The sequence below is a fragment of the Perognathus longimembris genome, chromosome 1 (assembly GCF_023159225.1).
Source record: "Perognathus longimembris pacificus isolate PPM17 chromosome 1, ASM2315922v1, whole genome shotgun sequence".
NCBI lineage: Eukaryota > Metazoa > Chordata > Mammalia > Rodentia > Heteromyidae > Perognathus > Perognathus longimembris.
The window spans coordinates 677,619-698,807 of record NC_063161.1 but is presented as its reverse complement, the minus strand read 5'-3'; the positions used below and the strand labels follow the sequence as shown (position 1 = coordinate 698,807).

General features: G+C 44.6%; 1 protein-coding gene across 2 annotated transcripts in view; it reads left to right on the top strand.

The window, feature by feature from the left end:
• Positions 1-163: 163 nt before the first annotated feature.
• Positions 164-21,189, top strand: part of Mov10l1 (Mov10 like RISC complex RNA helicase 1) — a 62,388-nt gene continuing 41,362 nt past the window's right edge. For both annotated transcript variants that reach the window (XM_048353742.1, XM_048353733.1), the window contains exons 1-6: positions 164-260; positions 1,981-2,165; positions 11,194-11,356; positions 16,637-16,749; positions 17,300-17,487; positions 20,555-20,698. In XM_048353742.1, the coding sequence (XP_048209699.1) occupies positions 164-260; positions 1,981-2,165; positions 11,194-11,356; positions 16,637-16,749; positions 17,300-17,487; positions 20,555-20,698 (890 nt within the window). The remainder of the gene's footprint in view (positions 261-1,980; positions 2,166-11,193; positions 11,357-16,636; positions 16,750-17,299; positions 17,488-20,554; positions 20,699-21,189) is intronic.

Below are 21,189 nucleotides of genomic sequence, written 5' to 3'. Positions count from 1 at the left end.
GCGCCGGCGCAAATACGACGACCTGATTGACTGAGCTCTTCCGGGCGGCGGGATCGGGAAGCCGCGCAGGCGCGGGCGCGGCGCCCTGATTGGCTGGGCCGGGAGGCCGCGTGCCGGGCTCGGAGTGTGCGGCGAGGCCGAGGCGGTGGGCCGAGGGGTCGCCATGCTCCGCCTCGCGGCCAAGCTGGTGTCCTTCTTCTGGAGGAGGGAGGACGCCCCTGAGGAGGAGGCCGGGCGGCTGGGACCCGAGGTCGTGGAAGGTGCGAGCCGGGCCACCCCGGCGCTCTCCTGGGCGCCCCTCGGGCGGGCTGGCGGTGCGAGTCTGCGCACCCGAGAGCCCCGGGGCGGACGGGCGGCACGCGCCTGCCTGTGCGCGTGGGGTGGGGCGAGGCCGGGCCTGAGGGGCGCGGGCGCCGGCGGGCCGGTGTCTAACCCAGGCCACCGCGTCTTCAGCGGAACGCGGCGCCTCGCGAGCCACGGGGCGCACTCGAGGGCCTACGCGACCTGGCCACTGGGCTGTGCGGCGGGGGGGGGGGGGGGGGGGGGGGAGGGGGAGGGGGAAGGGGGGAGGGGGAAGGGAGGGGCGGTCCGCGCAGGGGACGCAGGGCCCCTCGAGGCTCCTCAGCGTCCCCTGCATGGCCTCGGCTCCCAGCGCCACTTGGGTGGTGAGCTTTCTGAGCGCCGGGCCCTCCACGCCCCCCTACACTGAGCCCACAGTACTTGGTGGGATGGCGCTCCCCTCCCCCACACCCCTCCGGGCCACCGCCTCCATCGTGGATTTCTCCTCATTCCTCCTCTTGCCTGGGAAGTGAATTGAGCGTAGGCGTTCCCTGTGGCTTTTGTGGCGTTCTCCAACCTCCCGGAGGATAGAATGGCCGCACGCCCATGGCTCATGCCTGTAATCTTACTTACTCAAGAGGCTGAGATCTGACGATTTTGGTTCAAAGCCAGTCGGTGCAGGAATGTTCATGAGACGCTTACCTCCAGTTAACCCTTAAAAAAAAAAAAGGCCAGAAGTGGAGCTGTGGCTCAGGTGGTTGAGTGCTGGCCTTGAGTGAAAGAGTTCATGGACAGTGCCCAGGCCCCGAGTTCAAGTACTCCTCCTGGCAGATAGATGGATGGATGGATAGGTCTGTCAAGATTGGTACCTGGTAGATGGAGCAAGCAAGCAAGCTCCACAATAGAAGCCAGAAATACATCAGAAATGAAGTTAGCTGTTAACCACAGCATGGTAAAGACCATTTGTGGGCATATGTGCTAATGCTACTCTAGACAACTATACTCTGGTGATAGTGGCTTCATTAACTCTGTTTCAGTGCTCTAGTTTTGTGTAGCACCAAGATTACAAGACTGTCACAAGACCTGGGAACCCAAGGATTCTCTTGTGAAAAGTCACAGGACAGGTGCAGAAAGACTCAAAGATAGTTTACAGCTGTAGTTCATGAATGGTTGAGGGTCTACACTGCTCCTGGGCCAGGCACACCCTCCCATGCCCTCAGCCTTGTTTGTGGACGTCTTAGCTGGTCTCCTGAGGTGCTACTGATGGTAATTAGAGAACTGGGTAGTAACAGCAGTGTATATCAGGGTCTCCCCAGAAGCTTATAAAGTAATTTACAGGTCTGCCTGTCAGCCACTCATAAGCCTTGTATTTTTCTATGTAAGCTGTCACTTAGTCCTCTTGTGTAGTGACAGTAACTTTTTCCGTGTTAAAGATGAGAACTAACAGAACGGTTAAAGACCAGTCCCAGGATTACACATGACAAACAGCTAGGAATCAAATCCAGGCAATCTGGCTCTGGAGCTAAGGCACTCGTAACCACATCCACCACCTGTGACCTCAGAACTCTGCATCCCAACCACTCCAGTGGCAACATCTGTCTCTCAATGTAGCCTCTTGGGTTCCTGTTACCCATGGAAACACATGCTTTGTCTCTCTCTGGTAGAGCTCACTTTGGTAAACCACCTCAATGCTCTGTCTAGGTGACATCAGATTGAAAACTGTGCAGGGTGTTGTGACAAGATACTGCAGCGATTATGGCATGATTGATGATTTGATCTACTTCTCCAATGATGCTGTGACTAGCAAAGTGCTTCTGAATGTTGGACAAGAAGTTATTGCAGTTGTGGAAGAAAATAAAGTGTCAAATGGACTGAAAGCAATCAGGGTAAGTTAAACCTTACAGGAATAGTTTTCACCATGCATGTAAACCTTTGCTAGCCTCTTTGACATGCTCTGGCCTACAGGAGAGAGTGTGGAGTGGACCTGTGAAGGGAGCTTTTGTTCTCTATAATAAAAAGTCAGTTACCAAAAAAAGTCATTTACATCTGTCAAACACCATAGAAACATATTTCAGAAAGTGAAGGTTGCTTATAAATGTTTGTCATGGAAAAAAGTGGCACTGTGGCTCAAGTGGTAGGATACTAGCCTTGAGCACAAAGTCTCAAGAACAGTACCCAGACCCTAAGTTTGAGCCCCACAACCAAGAAAAAAAACCAAAACACAAAAATGTTTGTCATGGAAAATACTTTTTAGCAATTCTTTATTTTAGTGTTTCTTTAAAAAAATATTAAACATACACAAAGGAGTATTATTCATCCATAAGGAAGAATAAAATCATATTGTTTGCAGGGAAATGAATGAAACTGGAGAGCATTTTGTTAAGGAAAGTCAGATTCAGAAAGCCAAAGGTCACTTACTTTCTGGCATACATGGATGCTAGACTTAAAAAAATAAACCTATATATAAACACCAAAAAATTTAAAAAATAATAATATTACCTGAATTGTGACATGGTAACCCTTCTGTACAATACCTTAATAATAACAATACAATAATATTTTTTAAATACTAATAAGATACTTGTTGAAACCTTTACCATCAGATTTGCAATCCACACTTAGTGGACTATTTCCTTTATCATACAAAAATAGGGTTTGTTTTTTTGGCCAGTGGCTCATTCCTGTAATCCTTATAACTCAGTATGCTGAGACCTGGAGAATCACACAGTTCATAGCCAGCCTAGGCAGAAAAGTCTGTGAGACTCCATTTTCAGTTAGCCAGAAAAACGTTGGACTAGACTGGGAATGTGGCTTAGTGGTACAGTGCTTGCTTAGCATTCATAAAGCCCTGGGTTCAATTCCTCAGTACCACATAAATAGAAAAAGCCAGAAGTGGCACTCTGGCTCAAGTGGTAGAGTCCTGGCCTTGATCCCAGAGAGGCCCAGGGACAGCTCCCAGGACCTGAGTTCAAGCCTCCGAACCGGCAAAACAAAAAACAAAAACGAGAAATGGCTCAAGTGGTAGAGTAGTACCTGGTACTAGCACCCCTAAAAAGGGTAGTTTTTTTGTGTGGTATGAACTCTTTAAAGTACAACTGTTAAATCAATAAACAGATTTTTTTTAGATTTTTAAAGACTTTAGTTTAAGAACAATCTTGGGTTCACAGAGTATTCAGGGGAAACTGTCAAGATTTCTCATACTTCCCTATGCCTTCCCATCCCCATATCTCATGTCCAGTATACGAATACACTCATTCCATCCAGGAACCCATGGTGACAGTGAGTTGTTTCAGAGTCTGCAATGTGCTTTAGGCAGTAAATAGATTTTTAACAATTTAATGATCATTTAATGATCAACATCCAGTAACATTGTACTAGTTTGTACTCTCAGAAGTAGAATGGGAGCATTCACTCTCTCTCTCTTTTTTTTTTTTTTTTGGCCAGTCCTGGGGCTTGGACTCAGGGCCTGACCACTGTCCCTGGCTGCTTTTTGCTCAAGGCTAGCACACTGCCACTTGAGCCACAGCATCGCTTCTGGCTTTTTCTATATATGTGGTGCTGAGGAATCGAACCCAGGGCTTTATGTATCCAAGGTGAGCACTTTACCACTAGGCCATATTCCCAGCCTGGGAGAATTCTCTTATCCAGTGTGGACATGAATATGGATATTATTGAGCTTGGAAATATTTGCCACCCTAACAAGTAAAAAGTCATCATATTTTTTTTTGCTATGAACTGTCTCTCATACGTTTGTGTGTGTGTGTGTGTCTGTCTGTGTGTCTGTGTGTCTGTCTGTGTTCTGTACTGGGGCTTGAACTCATTGCCTCATGCTTTTACTCAACTTTTTGACTCATGCTTGAGCCACGTCTCCAGTTAGGGTTTTTTTTCTCATTAGTTGGAGATAAGCGTCTTAGATTTTTATCTATGCAGCTGGCTTTGAACTTCAGTCCTCAGATTTCGAACTCCTGACTAGCTAGAATTATAGGCATGGGCCACCAGTACCCAGAAACTTTTTTTCACTAATACTTATGCATTAGGAAAATTAGAATTGGTTTTGTGGAGGAGGGAGGTCGGAGTCCTAGGGCTTGAGCCCTGGGCCTGGGCACTGTCCTTAAACTCTTTTTTTTTTTTGGCCAGTGCTAGGCCGTGAACTCAGGGCCTGAGCACTGTCCCTGGCTTCTTTTTTGCTCAAGGCTAGCACTCTGCCACTTGAGCCACAGCGCCACTTCTGGCCATTTTCTGTATATGTGGTGCTGAGGAATCAAACCCAGGGCCTTATGTATACAAGGCAAGCACTCTTGCCACTAGGCCATATTCCCAGCCCCCTTAAACTCTTATTTACTTATTTATTTATTTGTTTTGCTGTCCCTGTGCTTGAACTCAGGGCTTGAGTGCTGTCCCTGAGCTTTTTCAGCTTTAGGCTAATGTGCTACCACTTGAGCCACAGCTCCACTTCTGGCTTTTTTTTGTGTGTGTGTGTGGTTAATTGATGATAAGAATCTCATGGGGACTTTTCAGCCCAGGCTGGGTTCGAACTGTGATCCTCAGGTCTCACTCAGCCTTTGGGTAGCTCAGCTTACAGGTATAAATCACTGCCATCCAGCAAATTATAATTTGTTTTTTGGGTCTGTCATGGGGTTTGAATTTAGGGCCTGGGAGCTGTTTCTGAGCTCTTTTGCTCAAGGTTAGCGTTCTACCACTGAGCTACAGCACCATTTCCAGTTTTCTAGTGGATCCCGGCTACTTTTATAGTTGTTGTTGTTGTTGTTGTTTTTAAGGGCAATGATGTATTTATTTATTTATATTCATTTATTTGCCAGTCCTGGGCCTTGGACTCAGGGCCTGAGCACTGTCCCTGGCTTCTTTTTGCTCAAGGCTAGCACTCTGCCACTTGAGCCACAGCGCCACTTCTGGCCATTTTCTGTATATGTGGTGCTGGGGAATTGAACCCAGAGCTTCATGTATACAGGGCAAGCACTCTACCACTAGGCCATATTCCCAGCCCTGTTGTTGTTGTTGTTGTTTTAATGTAATTGTATATGTGTTATTTCCATGTGTTTTTTTTTTTTGTTTTTTTTTTTTTGGCCAGTCCTGGGCCTTGGACTCAGGGCCTGAGCACTGTCCCTGGCTTCCTTTTTGCTCAAGGCTAGCACTCTGCCACTTGAGCCACAGCGCCACTTCCGGCCGTTTTCTGTATATGTGGTGCTGGGGAATCGAACCCAGGGCCTCATGTATACGAGGCAAGCTCTCTTGCCACTAGGCCATATCCTCAGCCCCATGTGTGTTTTTTTTTAATATGGTACTGAGGATTAGAACTTAGAGCCCTCATACTTGCTAACACACGCTCTACCACTTGAGCTATCTTCCAGCCCATTTTTGTGTTGGTTACTTTCATAGTATGGTCTCGCTTTATGCCTGGGCCATCCTGGGCTGTTGTCCCTTACTTGTGCTTCCCCATGTGGCTAGGGATGACAGGCCTACAACCCTGTGCCCAGTTAGAGGTCAGAGGTTGAGAGAGAGGTCTCTCAAACTTTAATGCTCAGCCTGGCCTCAAACCACTATCCCTTGATACCTGCCTTCCAAGTAACTAGGATTATAGGCTTGAGCCACCATGCCTGGTTCTGCATGTATTTTTTGTTTTGTTTTGTTTTTTGCCAGTCCTGGGGCTTGAACTCAGGGCCTGAGCACTGTCCCTGGCTTATTTTTGTTCAAGGCTAGCACTCTACGACTTGAGCCACAGAGCCACTTACAGCTTTTTCTATATATGTGGTGCTGAGGAATCGAACCCAGGGCTTCATGTGTATGAGGCGAGCACTTTTACCACTAGGCCATATTCCCAGCCCCTGCATGTATTTTTTAAATTTACTTTATTGTTATTATAAAGGTGATGCACAGAGGGATTGCAATTACAAGAGTCAGATAACGAGTACATTTCCTTTTGTACAGTGTCTTCCATTCCCTCCCTCTCTCCCAGTCCTTCCCTCCTATGTCTACCTGTAAGTTGTATAGTTCACTTTCATCAGTGTCCAGTAAGTTCCATTGCTACACCTTTTCACCCTTTTTCCCTCTAGTTGTGTACCCTCCTCCCCACTGTCCTGAAGATATACAGGCAAATATACCAGACATAAAGAAAAGACAGAATCACCAACAAAATTTTAAAAATTATAAAAAGATCTCTTGTTTCCATGTCTTAGAGTTCATTTCCATATATAGTATTGCATATAAATGTCAAGATGCACATAGGCATTGCTTCTTTGTGTTTTTCTCTCCTGGAAGTATCCTCTATTGGCTTCACTGTGTATGAGTATCTATAATTTATCAAATCCTGGTATATTTCAGATCTAATTTCCACATATCAAAGAAAACATGCACCGTTTGACTCTGTAAGCTTGGCTTACCTCACTTAACATGATTTGTTCTAGTTCCATCGATTTCCCTGCAAATGACGTAATTTTATTCTTTCTAAAGGCTATGTAAAATTCCATTGTGTATAGGTACCATATTTTTGGGTCTACTCATTGGGGTATCTAGGCTGTTTGCATATCTTGGCTGTTGTGAGTAGTGCAGCAGTGAACATGGATGTGCAGGTATCTTTATCATATCCTGCCTCATGATGTTCAGGCTAGATGCCCGGGAGTGGTATGGCTGCGTCATAGGGTATGTCTATGTTTTGTTTTTTGAGGAACCTCCAGACTGCTGTCCAGAGTGGTTGTACTAGTTTACATTCCCATCAGCAGTGCAATAGGGTTCTTTTCCCCTACATCCCCACCAGCATTTGTTGTTTGAATTCACAATGTTGGCCAATCTAGGTGTAATGGAATCTCAGAGTTGTTTTGATTTGTATTTTCTTTTCTATATGTATTTTGAATCCTTAGAGGAACTTGTTCTACTTCTTATTACAAATGCTTGTTTTCCTCTGAAAGTTATTTTTTGTTGACATCTAAGTATTTAATCTGTCTGGCATTTATTGTGGTACATAGACCAAGAGGAGCTAGATATTTTGTGTATGCGTGTGTGTATGTGCACATGTGCATGTATCTGTGTGGGTGTGTGTCCCGAGGCTTGAACTCAGGGCCTGGATGCTGTCTCTGAGCTTTTTTTGTTCAAGGCTAATGCAGCCACAGCTCCACTTCTGGCTTTCTAGTGGTTAATTGGAGGTTACTACTAAGAAAAGTTAGTGATTTCTAATGTAATTTGGAAACTGGAAGTTATTGGGCTTGTAACTACATTTTTAATACTTGGGTTTGAACTCAAGGCCTTGTTCTTGCTAGGCAGGTGCTCTGCCACTGAACTACATTCCTGGCCCTTTATTGTCCTGGTTATTTTTGAGATAGGGTCTCATTTCCTGTCCAGGCATGCACCTAGACTTTGGTTCACCTCTTTTAGACTTAGCTGGGGTAACAGATGCATTCTACCATGTCCAGCTCTTTCTGTTGAGGCTTAGACTCTCAGGAACTTCTCTGTCTGAGCTGGCCCGGAACCATGATCCTCTTGATTTCAGCCCCCCACAGAGCTAGTATGACTGGTGTGCCATTGTACCCCACTATGGGTTGAGAGAGTCTTGTAAACTTTTCTGCCCGGGATGTCCTCAGACTAGCCTTGAACTGAGTCTCCAGTTCTCGACCTCCCAAGTAGCCTAGGACTACAGGAAAGACCTCAGTTTTATCTGTTGTTGTTGTTGTTTTTTTAAAGGCTTGAGCTCTATGTGCCTCTGGTCATATAAAATAATACTCATTGAAATGAACTCTAGGAAATGGAAATGAGGGTTTTTTCTTTGTTGTTTTTCTTTTTTCTTTTTTGTTTGTTCATTAGTCTGTCTTTGAGAGGTTAAGAGAAAGCACAGAAATGGAGGGACAAAGCGTGAACAAATGCAGCAGTGATACTCACTAGACACTATGTTGAAAATGAACTATACAACTTGAGGGTGGAAATGGGAGGGGAAAATGGAGAAAGTGAGGAAAGGGGTGACATTGTCCAAAAAGAAATGTACCTGTTACCAGATTTATGTAACTGTAACCCCCGTCCATCACAATAATAATAATAATAAATTTAAAAAAGAACATTAATTTGTTCTAAAAAATAACACTTTATTGGTAGTTAGTAGGTGCCATCTGAAGGCTTCTTTAAGAGTGTTTTTTGTTGTTTGTTTTTAGCAATATTAGAGTTTAAATTCAGGGTCTAAAACCTTGCTATGCAGGTGCTCTACCACTTGAATGATGCCCCAGTGCTATGTTTTGTTTTGTTTTTATACAGGCTCTCACTGAGTAGCTGTTAGCTCAACATCTTCCTGCCTCAGTTTTCCATGTGTTAGGATTACATGTGGGTATTCCACCTGTGATTTCAGCACTTGTGAGGCTATGTCATGAGTGCAAGACCAGCCTGCACTACATAGTGAAACCCTATGTCAAAATAATACTAATAATAAGGGCCAGGTTACGGCTCAAGTAGTAGAGCGTCTTCCTAGCAAGTGTGAGACATTGAGGTCAAACCCCAGTACTGCCAAAAAGATAATATATGTAAAAATAATTCAGATTCTGAAATTACATTAAACGTGTTAACTACCAGCAAGGTGTGAAGGTGTGGCTGTTTAAGTTTATTAAAACTATATTTCAGTAATTAAAACTAAAAATACGGGCTGGGGATATGGCCTAGTGGCTTGCCTCCTTTACATGAGGCCCTGGGTTCAATTCCCCAGCACCACATATACAGAAAATGGCCAGAAGTGGCGCTGTGGCTCAAGTGGCAGAGTGCTAGCCTTGAGCAAAAAGAAACCAGGGACAGTGCTCAGTCCCTGAGTCCAAGCCCCAGGACTGGCAAAAAAAAAAAAAACAACTAAAAATACCAAAAGAAAACCCCTAAACTTTAAAATTAGTTCCCCAGATTATCAGTTGCTAATATTGTGTGTGCTAAATGTAGCTAGTAACTGCCAAATAGGGAAGACACAGAGCCCTCCTGTGTCACAGGGCCCTCCTGTGTCTCACAGAGTCCTTTAGGCCGCCCTGGCGCGATTGCTGTGCTGTGAAAAGCAGTACATCGCTCTGTACTACCCACCTGTATTTCACTGTGCTTTCAGTTTAGGTACTCTAACTTATTGACAAATAGCTTTCCATTTGTTTGGGTCTCTTATTTCATTCATCAGTAGTTTAGAGTTTTTAATGTATAAATCTTATATCTCTGGTTAAATTCATTCCTAAGTATTCTATTTTTTTTTTTGAGACACCAGCTTTTACATGAAGATGCATGCTAAAGATTCCATATGCCAAAGCCCTCAAATCAGAACTAATAAATGCGTTTGCTTGAATAGCAAGACACAAAGTCAATATACAAGAACTATTTCTGTGTGCTTCCAGGAAAGAATCTGAAAAGGATATTGAGCCTCAAAAAGAACAGACTAATCCAGATGCCAGTGATTTACGCCTGTAATCCTAGCTACTCAGGAGGCTGAGATCAGAGGATCACAGTTCAGAGCCAGCCCGAGCAGGAAAGTTTTTGAGACCCTTATCTCCACTTAACCACCAAAAAGCTGTATAGTGGGTCTGTGGCTCAGATGGTAGAGCATTATCCTTGAGCACAAATGCTTAGGGACATTACGTAGGCCCTGAGTTCAAGCCCCAGTACCAGCACAAAGTCTATGAGACCTTTATCTCCAATTAAACAGGAAAATATGTGGATTGAAAGCATGATTCAAGTGGTAGAGTGCCCACCAGTCATGAAAGAAAGTCAGGTGAGAGCCATGAAGCCCTGGGTTCAAGCTATAGTATTAGCATACACATACACATATGGACACACATACACATGGACACATGAGGCACAATACTTAGGCTTGGTATAGTGACAGATGTCTATAATCCCAGCACTTGAGGCAGAGTATAAAGACAACATGAGTTTAAGGCCCAGCCTGAGCCCCAAGCCATCTGTGAAGAGAAATTCATTTTACTTCTTTTCTAATTTAGGCATCTCTTTTCTTAATTTTTCCTAATTGCTTTGGTTCAGACTTTTAGTACAGTATGGAGTAGGCATCCTTGCTTTGTTCCTCACCTTAAGGGAAAAGATTTTTATCAGCACTGGGTTGATGTGCATTTTTGGTCTTTTCCGGGTTGATGAAGTTTTACTTTCTTCCTAATTTATTGAGTATTGGAATTGTGAAGCGATGTTGAGTCTTGTCAAATGCTTTTCCTGCATTACTTGAGATGATCAATGATCTTTTTTTTCATCTTACCAACATAATACATTAAACTGAGTTTCATATGGGTTTGTTTGTTTTCGGGGGTCCTGGGGCTTGAACTCAGGGCCTGGGCTCTGTCCCTGAGCCTCTCTGCGTTCAAGGCTAGCGCTCTACCATTTGAGCCACAGCACAACTTCTGGCTTTTTCTGTTTATGTGGTATTAAGGAATCAAACTCAGGGCTTCATGCGTGCTAGGCAAGCACTGTAGCGCTAAGCCACATTCCTAGCCCTGTGAGTTTGCTATGTTTTGAAATTCTGGGATAAATCCCACCTAATCACCCTGTCTAGTACATCTTCACATATTACCTCATTTAGTTTGCTAATACTTTGTTGACTTTCGCATCTGTGTTCATAAAAGATTGTTATAGGGCTTGTGTCCCCCAAAATATATGAGTTAAAATCAATTCCCCAAGATGATAATATTGGTATGTGAGGTCTCTCTGGGTTTATTGGGTCATGAAGGCAGAGCTCTGATGAATAGGACATGCCCTTATAAAAGAGACCCCCAGAAAGGTCCCTCATCCTTCCGAAGGGGCCTACTGTGAATCAAAGTAGTTCCAACCCAGACACAAAATCTGGGACCCTTTAATCTTGGACTTCCCACCCAAATGACTAAGGCTATTGGCCTGTAGTTTCATTTTCTAGTCTTCTTATATAGTGGGTTAAAGAGTGATTTGTTTGTGTTGCAGGTGGAAGCTGTGTCTGATAAATGGGAAGATGACAGCAAAAACCAGGATCGAGGGCTGACAGACTCCAGCCCCCGTGCGCTAATTGGCTGTGTGACTTCCTTGATGGAAGGCGCTGGCTACATCAATCAGACCACATACTTCTCTCTGGAGAGTGTGTGTGAAGGTAGCCAGATACGTTTCTTTTTTACATTTAAAATTAGATTTTATGTTTTGTAAAGGACTTCTTAATGGATTAGGTTTAAGACAGCTTCCTATGTGACTGAAAGAATCGGGTTGATGCACGCCTCTCTAGTTGTTCCCTTGCAAGTGGCTCTTGAATGTTAGTAGATTTGGGGTAAGGTAGAAGTTCACTGTTTAAATTTATGCTTTCATTTGTGAATAGTCACTAATATCTGAGTAGTTGTCCTTTCCATAAGATTGCTGAGTTGCTGAAAATCTTAAAGTAGTACCTTAGTCTAAGAACACTTCTTTCTAAGTTAACACATTTTAAAATAGGGCTTTGGGATTGCCTTGTACCCTTCTACCTTTTAATTACATTTTTCAGCTGACTAAAAGGTTTTGGTTTTTTTTTTAAGGTGATATACAGAGGCACTACAGTTAGATAAATCAAGTCAAGAGTACTTTTTTGTTGTTGTTGTTGGGCTTGAACTTGGGGCCTGGGTGCTGTCCCTGGGCTCTTGGGCTCATTTGTTCAAGGTTAGAACCCTAACACTTTGAGCCACAGTGCCTCTTCCAGATTTCTGATGGTTAATTGGAGATAAGAGTCTCATGGACTTTCCTTCTTGGGCTGGCTTTGAATCATGATCCTAAGATCTCAGCTTTCTGTGTAGCTAGGATTACAGAGGTGAGCCACCAATAGCCAGCTTAAAGTTTTATTTTATTTTTTTATATATAATACCCAGTGTACCAAAAACATATATAGTAGTCATGTGGCATACGCCGAAGGAAATTCACCTAGAACTTCAAATATAAAGTTTTATTTTTATGAATAAAGAAATACTTTGTTGATATCATTAAGTTTAATTCAACAGCTATTTGCTGTGTTTTTGCTTCCTTTGGTGGTGAGTATAGAACTGGACTATATAGATTAGACTATATAGACTAGAACACTGGAGACCAAGATCAGAGAGAACCAATGCTTCATCCATGGAAAAAACTATGTGTGGTGCAGACAGGGAGGGAATGGGAAGCGCTGCTTGGGGAGGGGCTTTCTGATCTGTACAACCTTGTGCTACATGTTAAAAGACAAATAGGAACAGGGTTTCCTGTTGCCTTAAGCATAGTCAGCTGCTATGTCACCTGGGTAACAGGGATAGTTGGCTTGGCCTAGCAAGAAACTTGTTTGACTCTTGACTCGGATCCCTCAAATCAAAAGGTTTTGAAATCTGTCCAATTAGAGGAATACTTCATTCTGGAGAAAGTTACATGAACTTATGTGGGCCCCTCAATCACACCAACAGAAAGCCATTCTCAGGACAGATGGGAGTTGTTCTGAGATGGAGAAGATGGGGAATGTTTCTGAAGATATTGACAGGAGGTGTAGACAAGAAGGTTTACTGGAGGAATAAAGACAAGCTCAGGCTGAGGGATTTCCTCTTATTGAAAAACTCAATTTAGGCAGAGAGGCATAGCCTTTCAAGGCTATGACACGCTCAGAGATGTGAAAATTGCTGTTAAAATTAAGTAATGACCATAGTCAAAGAACATTCATGAGAGAAAATGCTATGTGGAAAATACATGAAAACAAGAATCTAAAACAGATGTCAGAACATTTCTGCAAAGAGCTGGGGGATCTGTATTTGGCCCCATGAGGCTTCGTTGGAAGCTCCTCCTTTGTAGATGAGTAGCGCTTGCGGCTGAGAGTCGCCACACATAGGCCAGAGAGACCATGGCTGTACTCATAAAACTTTGTTCATAGCCTTGGCCTAAAGATGAAACAGGGAAGAATTGGGCTGTGTTTTTCAATTTACCTTCCTGAAGAGTTAGAAGATACTGACTTCCTCCTAACATTAACTCACCAAATACCAGTGCCTTACTCTGACAGGCACTGCTTCACAGGATTCACAGGTTGATGTCTTACCTCTGTCCTTATGGTGGTAGAGAAAATGCAGGCTGAAGAAGATGCTGTCCTCTATCACGCCGTTCCTCCCACACAGGCTGGAGATGCAGACCTGCAAGTGTGGTTGGTGCTGAGCGTTGTTGAAAGGATGCAGAAAAAGGTGCTCTTCTCAACACTTGCCTCCTGAGTCTGCCCAGCCAGGCTGGCCTGGCAGAGCCATGAAGGCCGAGTATAACGACCATGCCTGGAAGCGTAGGCTAAGTGAAGGGTCTGTGTTCGTGCCAGTGTCTCTCCCTCTATTCTGTCATGGCCCAGCTCATGCCTCCTCCTCACCCTGGTACAAACTCAATACTTCCTCATTCCCATCTCACTCCCCAAGTCACAGTAGCTTACAAGGAAGCCCAGTCCCAGGCCCCTCTCACCTCATCACCTCAAATCCTAGTGTCTATGTGTTTTGTCCTTAGGCAAACTTTATAAAATTTGCATATATATAATTTACATTTTCCAGTCCTGGGGCCTGGAACTCAGGGCCTGAGCACTGTCCCTGGCTTCTTTTTGCTCAAGGCTAGTACTCTACCACTTGAGCCACAGCACCACTTCTGTTTCTGTTTCTGTTTATGTGATGCTAAGGAATCGAACCCACGGCTTCATGCATGCTAAGCAAGCACTACTGCTAAACCACATTCCCAGCCCCACAAATTTATTATGTTAGTAGACATTTAAAAAGATATTACTCAAAGTATTTCTACCTAGGCATCAGTGGCTCACACCTGTAATGCTAGCTACTCAGGAGGCTGAGATCTAAGGATAGCAGTTCAAAGCCTAGGCTTTTGTGCTTAAGGCGCTAGCACTCTTAACACTTGAGCCACCGTTCCACTTCTGGCTTTCTTGGTAATTAAATGGAGAGAAAAGTCTGAAAGAGAAGTTCGGTACAGTGACTCATGCTGGTAATCTTAGCTACTGAGGAGGCTGAGATCTGAGGATCGTGGTTCAAAGCCAGGACAGGAAAGTCTATGAGGTTCTTATCTGCAATTAACCTCCAGAAAACAGGAAGTGGAGCTCTGGCTCAAAGTGATAGAGTGCTAGCCTTGAGCATAAAAGCTCAGGGACAGCTCCAGGCCCTGAGGTCAATCCTCCATACCCTCCCCACCCCACCCCCCCAAAAAAAGTCTTATGGGCTTTCCTGCAAGGGCTAACTTCAAACTATGATCCTCAGCTCAGCCTCCTCAGTAGCTAGGATTATGGACAAGAGCCCATAATCCACAATCTGGCTCCCAGCTAGACTGTCTCTGATTCTTTTTTTTTTTTAATTAAACTTTTTTCTTTATTGTCAAAGTGTGGTACAGAGGGGTTACAGATTCATAGTAAGGCAGTGAGTACATTTCTTGTTCAACTTGTTACCTCCTCCCTCACTCAACCTCTCCCCCTCCTCCCTTGTCTCTGATTCTTTTGAACTGGTAGGCCTACCCAGTTTCATTGATCCTATTAAATATCAGACAGGCTCATGTCTGTAATCTTAGCTACTCAGAAAGCTGGGATCTGAGGATCAAGGTTGGAAGCCAGCTTGAGCAGGAAAGTCCTTGAGATACTTATTTCCAATTCACTGCCAAGGAGCCAAAAGTGGAGCTGTGGCTCAAGTGGTAGAACACTAGCTTCGAGCACAAAAGCTCAGGGACAGTGCCCAGGTTTTGAGTTCAAGCCACAGGATTGGTGTGCACACACACACACACACACACACACACACACACACATCAACTAAATTAAAAGTAATGGTTTATTTAGCAAGCTTGAGGCCCCAAGTTTACGCCAGTAGTGCAAAATTAAATAAATATCTACTTAAAATGAAATAAGGAAATCTGTTGGGTTACAAGGAAGGGTGCAGGAAGTGTGATGGGGGAATTGAGTGGAATATAGTATTAGCACGTTCAGAAATTAATAATGAAATCCTTTCTATATAACTGAAAAAGGCAAAAAGAAAGTTTTTCTGTAAAGTCAGGTGTTGGTAATTCATACTTAAAACCTCAGCTGCTCAGAAGGCTGAGACCCTGAGGATTGTGGCTCAAAGTCAGCTTGGAAAGAATAGTCTGTGCAACTTCATCTCCAAAATAACGAGAAAAAGCGGGTCTGGAAAGCATGATTCATGTGGCAGAGCACCAGCTAAGCAAGTAAGCCAATTGAGCATGAGGCTCAGAATTTAATATTGCCAGAATAAAAAGTAGTGGGCTTCACTGGAAGATGTCACACAAGTTGGGATATTCTCAGGTCCAGTCATAGAATGTCACATAAACTGTGCACTATGCAAGATCCTGGCATACAATTTTTTTTCATTCCACCATTGCTTTTATGTCTATTTACAGTCTCTATTCTTGGGCTGGGAATGTGGCCTAGTGGTAAAGTCTTTGCCTCCATACGTGAGGCCCAGGGTTCGATTCCTCAGCAGCACATATACAGAAAACGGCCAGAAGTGGTGCTGTGGCTCAAGTGGTAGAGTGCTAGCCTTGAGCAAAAAGAAACCAGGGACAGTGCTTGGGCCTGAGTTCAAGGCCCAAGACTGGCAAAAACCATATCTGTTTTCTATGACTGCAGTGTGCAAAATGTGTCAAAAGCTAAAAGTTTTGGTTCAATTTTTATTAAATACTTCAGTCAAACATTTCCAATTAAAACAGAACCAAAATATAAAGGGCTCACTTAAAAAAAATGGCTGGATTGCCCAGCAAGCTCAAAGCCCAGAGTTCAAACTCCAATACTGCCAGAAAAGAAAAGAAACCATTTCAGGATCCCAGTGCTGCTTTACAGACAGCTCTTAAAGGTATGAGCATTTGGAAAGTTGAGATGGTAAGGGCCCAAAGACAGTAGGTTGTCCTGTTACTGTTAGCTTATTAGTTTTGTCATGGAAGTTTTGAGGTTCAGTTTGCAGTGGAATCAGGAGGAGGAGGTGGCCATCTGCCATTCATTTCTCTGGCATGCCTCCATTGGTTGAGCTAACAACTCTACATGTGCCTGCACCTGCTGGAACTTGTAAGTTCCAGAGGGCTCTGCCTGATTCCACTCACTTTATCACAGCTGTTGGTTCTTGGGGAGTTTTTTGTTTGGATGGCTTGATTTTCTCAAGGGTGGGGGGATGTTAATGGAGAGCTATAGATAATATGCTGAATAGGTGATTGGTGTGGGATTATCCTGTATGCTGCAGATTCTTGGTCTTTAACACTCTGCTTTTTACACCAGGGTCCATCTAGAAGAGAATTGAGGATGACAAACTTATTTCTGACAGAAGTAAAGCATATTATTAAAATGCTCCAGTGGATTACAAATGCTCTGTTCATTGCCACCTCAGCGTGTACTGTACACCCAATACCACTAAAACCTTTTCCTTGGCTATTTCAGGTTTTCAGCCATGCAAAGGAGACTGGGTGGAGGCTCAGTACTGGATCCGTCCAGGCACATGGAGCAGCGAGGCTGTCTCAGTGAAGCCACTGAGGTACAAGCGCGTGGACAAGGTACATGCTGGTGAACGGCTCCTCACATGTTTCTGCCACACTTGCTGCAAGAGGCTGCTTTCATAGCCCAAAATCTTGGATGTGCTAAGAACTGTACATAGGATAAAGCTCAGTTTGGGCCTGTATCTCTAAGGAAGTAGAGGCAACTCACTATGTTCACCTAAGTAAGGTCTAAGTTACAGTGGGTGTGATAAGGTAGTCTAAGGACAAAATGCATAGACTAGGATTTGAGGTGATGAGGTGAGAGGGGCCTGGGACTGGGCTTCCTTGTAAGCTACTGTGACTTGGGGAGTGAGATGGGAATGAGGAAGTATTGAGTTTGTACCAGGGTGAGGAGGAGGCATGAGCTGGGCCATGACAGAATAGAGGGAGAGACACTGGCACGAACACAGACCCTTCACTTAGCCTACGCTTCCAGGCATGGTCGTTATACTCGGCCTTCATGGCTCTGCCAGGCCAGCCTGGCTGGGCAGACTCAGGAGGCAAGTGTTGAGAAGAGCACCTTTTTCTGCATCCTTTCAACAACGCTCAGCACCAACCACACTTGCAGGTCTGCATCTCCAGCCTGTGTGGGAGGAACGGCGTGATAGAGGACAGCATCTTCTTCAGCTTGGACTCCCTGAAACTGCCTGAGGGGTACACGCCACGGAGACAGGACATTGTCAGCGCTGTAGTGGTGGAAAGCAGCCAATCCTGCTATGTCTGGAGAGCACTTTGCATGACTCCCGTGAAAAGGCGGTAATCAGAAAATGTTGCTTTGGGAGGTAAAACTGGACAGGTAGACCTCAAGTGGCCAAGTGGCTGCCTGGCAAGCATGAAGTCCTAGTACTGTGCAGCTCCAAAACAAGGTCTGATTTAAGAGCACTTTCTCTTTTTTTTTTTTTTTTTTTTTTTGGTCAGTCCTGGGGCTTGGACTCAGGGCCTGAGCACTGTCCCTGGCTTCTTTTTGCTCAAGGCTAGCACTCTGCCACTTGAGCTACAGCGCCACTTCTGGCCATTTTCTGTATATGTGGTGCTGGGGAATCGAACCCAGGGCCTCATGTATATGAGGCAGGCACTCTTGCCACTAGGCCATATCCCCAGCCCCCACTTTCTCTTTTTTTTTTGCCAGTCCTGGGGCTTGAACTCACAGCCTGGGCATTTTCTCTGAGCTGCTTTTGCTCAAGGCTAGCACTCTACCACTTGAGCCACACCACCACCTCTGGCTTTTTCTATTTATGTGACACTGAGGAATCAAACCCAGGGCTTCATGAATGCTAGGCAAGCACTCTACCATAAGCCACATTCCCAGCCCTTAAGAGCACTTTGAAGAGTTGGGGTCAAGTGCTGCACAACGTTTCCATTCACAGGCTGCAAACGCTGATCCATAAGAGCATATCATCTAGTAACATTGCAGCCTTCTCAGTCTGTGTAAGTGCACTGTGGTGTTCATGCAGGACAGAATCATTTAAGGACACATTTCTCAGGACATTTCTCTGACGTTAGTATATGTGACTGTGTGTGTACACATGTGTGCTGGTCCTAGGCTTGAACTCAGGGCCTACACATTGTTCCTTGGACCTTTTTTCTTTTTCTTTTTGTAGCCAAAGGCTGTCATTCTGCCACTTGAGCCACAGCACTATTTCTGGCTTTTTGCTTGTTAATTGGAGATAAGACTCACACAGACTTTTCTGCCTGTGCTGGTTTTGAACCTTGATCCATAGATCTCATCTTCCTTGGTAGCTAAGATTACAGGCATGAGCCACTGGCACCCAGCCAAGACTATTTTAATAAGCCAGTACAGTAGACATGTCAAGTCCTGTGTTGACTCATGAAGAACATGTCCTCTAGAGGATGTCTTCATAGTTAAGTGAGGTCAATCCTTATTCTTTGTAAAAAAAAATATATTGTTTTAATCTTTATTATAAAGGTAATATACAGAGGGGTTACAGTTACCTAAGTCAGGTAAATAGTACATTTCTTTTTGAACAATGCACCCTTTTCCTTGCTCTCCCAGTTGTTCCCTCCCATCTCCACATACACGTTGTCCAGTTCACTTTCAGTGTAGTGTCTACTGAGTACCACTGCTGCATTTGCTCACCCCCTGCCCCTCCATTTCTGTGCCTTTCCCTTACACTTAACCCTTATTCTTTTTTTTTTCTTTTGCCTGTTCTGGACTTTGAACACTGGGCCTGGGGACTGTCCCTAATCTCCCTTTACTCAAGGCTAGCACTCTTCCTCTTGAGCTATAGAACCACTGCTGGCTTTTTCTGTGATTAATTGGAGATAAAGAGTCTCATGGACTTTCCTGCCCAGGCTGGCTTTGAACTGTGATCCTCAGATCTCAGCTTCCTGAGTAGCTAGGTTTACAGGCTTGAGCCACCAGTGCCCAGTCTAACCCTTATTCTTACAGTAGCGATTGTCTTATTACCTTTTCTGTTGCTAATAACACAGTAGCACAGACTGGATGTGTTGTAAAACCAAGGTTTATTTTGGCCCATTACCATGGCTTAAAGTCAGGGACTGTAGCTGGTGGTGCAGGTTGAACAAGCCTGGGAAAGCCTCCTTACCTCCCTCCTTCCTTTCCTCTTCCCCCCCCCCCCCCCGCCTCCCTCCCTCCTTTCTTTCCTCCGTTCCTCCCCTCATTATTATGTGTGCATTCTAAACAAGTGCTCCCACCACTAAGCTGTATCCCCAACCTCAGTGATTTATTATTTTACTCACTGTACAGTCTCCTCAGGAGAATGTGGGAAATCATTTGCCTGTTTTCCTGCCCCATATCTGGTACCTGGCTTCTTGTCTAGACGTGGCAGGTCAGCCCTATGAAACTTTATGGGCAGATGTGTGCCCATGCAGAAAAGAGGTACAGGAAGGTTGAGTACTTACTGTTGCTGGGCTGAAAGTGGTGCTATGCCCAACTTCTTTCCTTCCCCTCCTTATTTTCTTTTCCCTTTTTTCCTGCCTCCTTGCCTTCCTTCCTGTTACTTGTTTGTTGTGGGCTTTTTCACTATGTAACCCAAACCAGGAGAGCCCTGTTTTCTTAGTGGAGTTGCAGGCCAGAGAGATGTATAAGGCCAGTGATCTGCTACAAGGAGCACGTGATCAAAGAGAAGCAGAAACTATTTTCAGAGAAAGTAGACCCACCTCATTTCCTAAAGGGCAAAACTTCCCATTTAATTGTTGTTTTGTACATAGTCAGGTATTATAATGACGAGTATATGATCTGAGAAATGTGTCCTCAACCTGGTGGCTTTATCACTGCAGACATTCTAGGGTGCCTTCCCCAGTCCTGCATTCCCCATCCTGCCACGCCCAGCCTTAGGCCTGTGGCCTGAGCTATGCAGAGGGGTATTTGCATATCTTAACAGATACAGACATAAAGATACTAGCCAGTAGTTTTTTCCATTTTAACCTTACAGGATTGCTTGTATATGCAGTCCATTGTGAAAGCACTGTTGTTATGCAGCTTTTGACTATACTTCAAAGCAAAAAGTTTCGAAATGCAAGTTTAGTGGACCCTGATATGCAAGGTCCAGTGCTTCACACACCCCTCTGCCCCCCCCGCCCCCCCCCATTGCCTGGGAGGTGATAGAAAGGAGAGTAAGGCTCAGAGGCTAGGTCAGAGGGTACCCCCCACCCCCATTTTCTAGACTGAGGGATTTGTGGCATGACTGTACAGGAACAATTCCTGCCTCTGATTAGGTGCTGTGTCCATGGGCTGTCCAGTAGTCTGTCCTTCAGTGAGGCAGGAGACAGCTGAGGAAGGGGGCTGCAGTGCAGCAGCAAGGCATAATGGTCCAACACCTTTCTTTGGTACTTCCTTTAGAGACCCCAACACGGTAGACGAGGTCCCTGAGGAGGCCTACGGAGCTCTCTTACTCAAAAACAAAGGTGATATTGAAGTGACAAGGATGACAAATTTTGGAACACTGAAGGAAGGAAGAAGTAAAACTATAGTGATCTGGATAGAGTAAGTATGCTTTTGAAGTTTTAGAAAAAGTGGCACCAGTGGCTCTGTATGTGTGTGTGTGTACGCACACGTGTGTGTGTGTGTGTGTGTGAGGTACTGGGGTTTGAACTCAGCACCTCATGCTTGGTAGCAGGCACTACCACTTGAGTCACTCTATCAGCCTTTTTTTTTGCACTGGTTGTTTTTGAGATAGGGTCTCATTTTATGCCTGGGCCATTCTGGACTGTGATCCTACTTTTTGTGCTTCCCATGAAGCTGGATGACAGATATGTGCCATCGGGCCCAACTCTTGGTTTAGATGTAATCTCTCAAAGTTTTTGCCACAGGTGGCCTTGAACTGAAATCCTCCAGATTTTTGCTTCCCAAGTATCCAGTATTACAGACTCAAACCTCATGTCCATCTACTAGTGGCTTTTATAGTGCCTGTGGCCTTTTGGTCACTGTCACTTCTTAAAAGTTTTACTTTCAGCCAGGTGCCAGTAGCTCAAGCC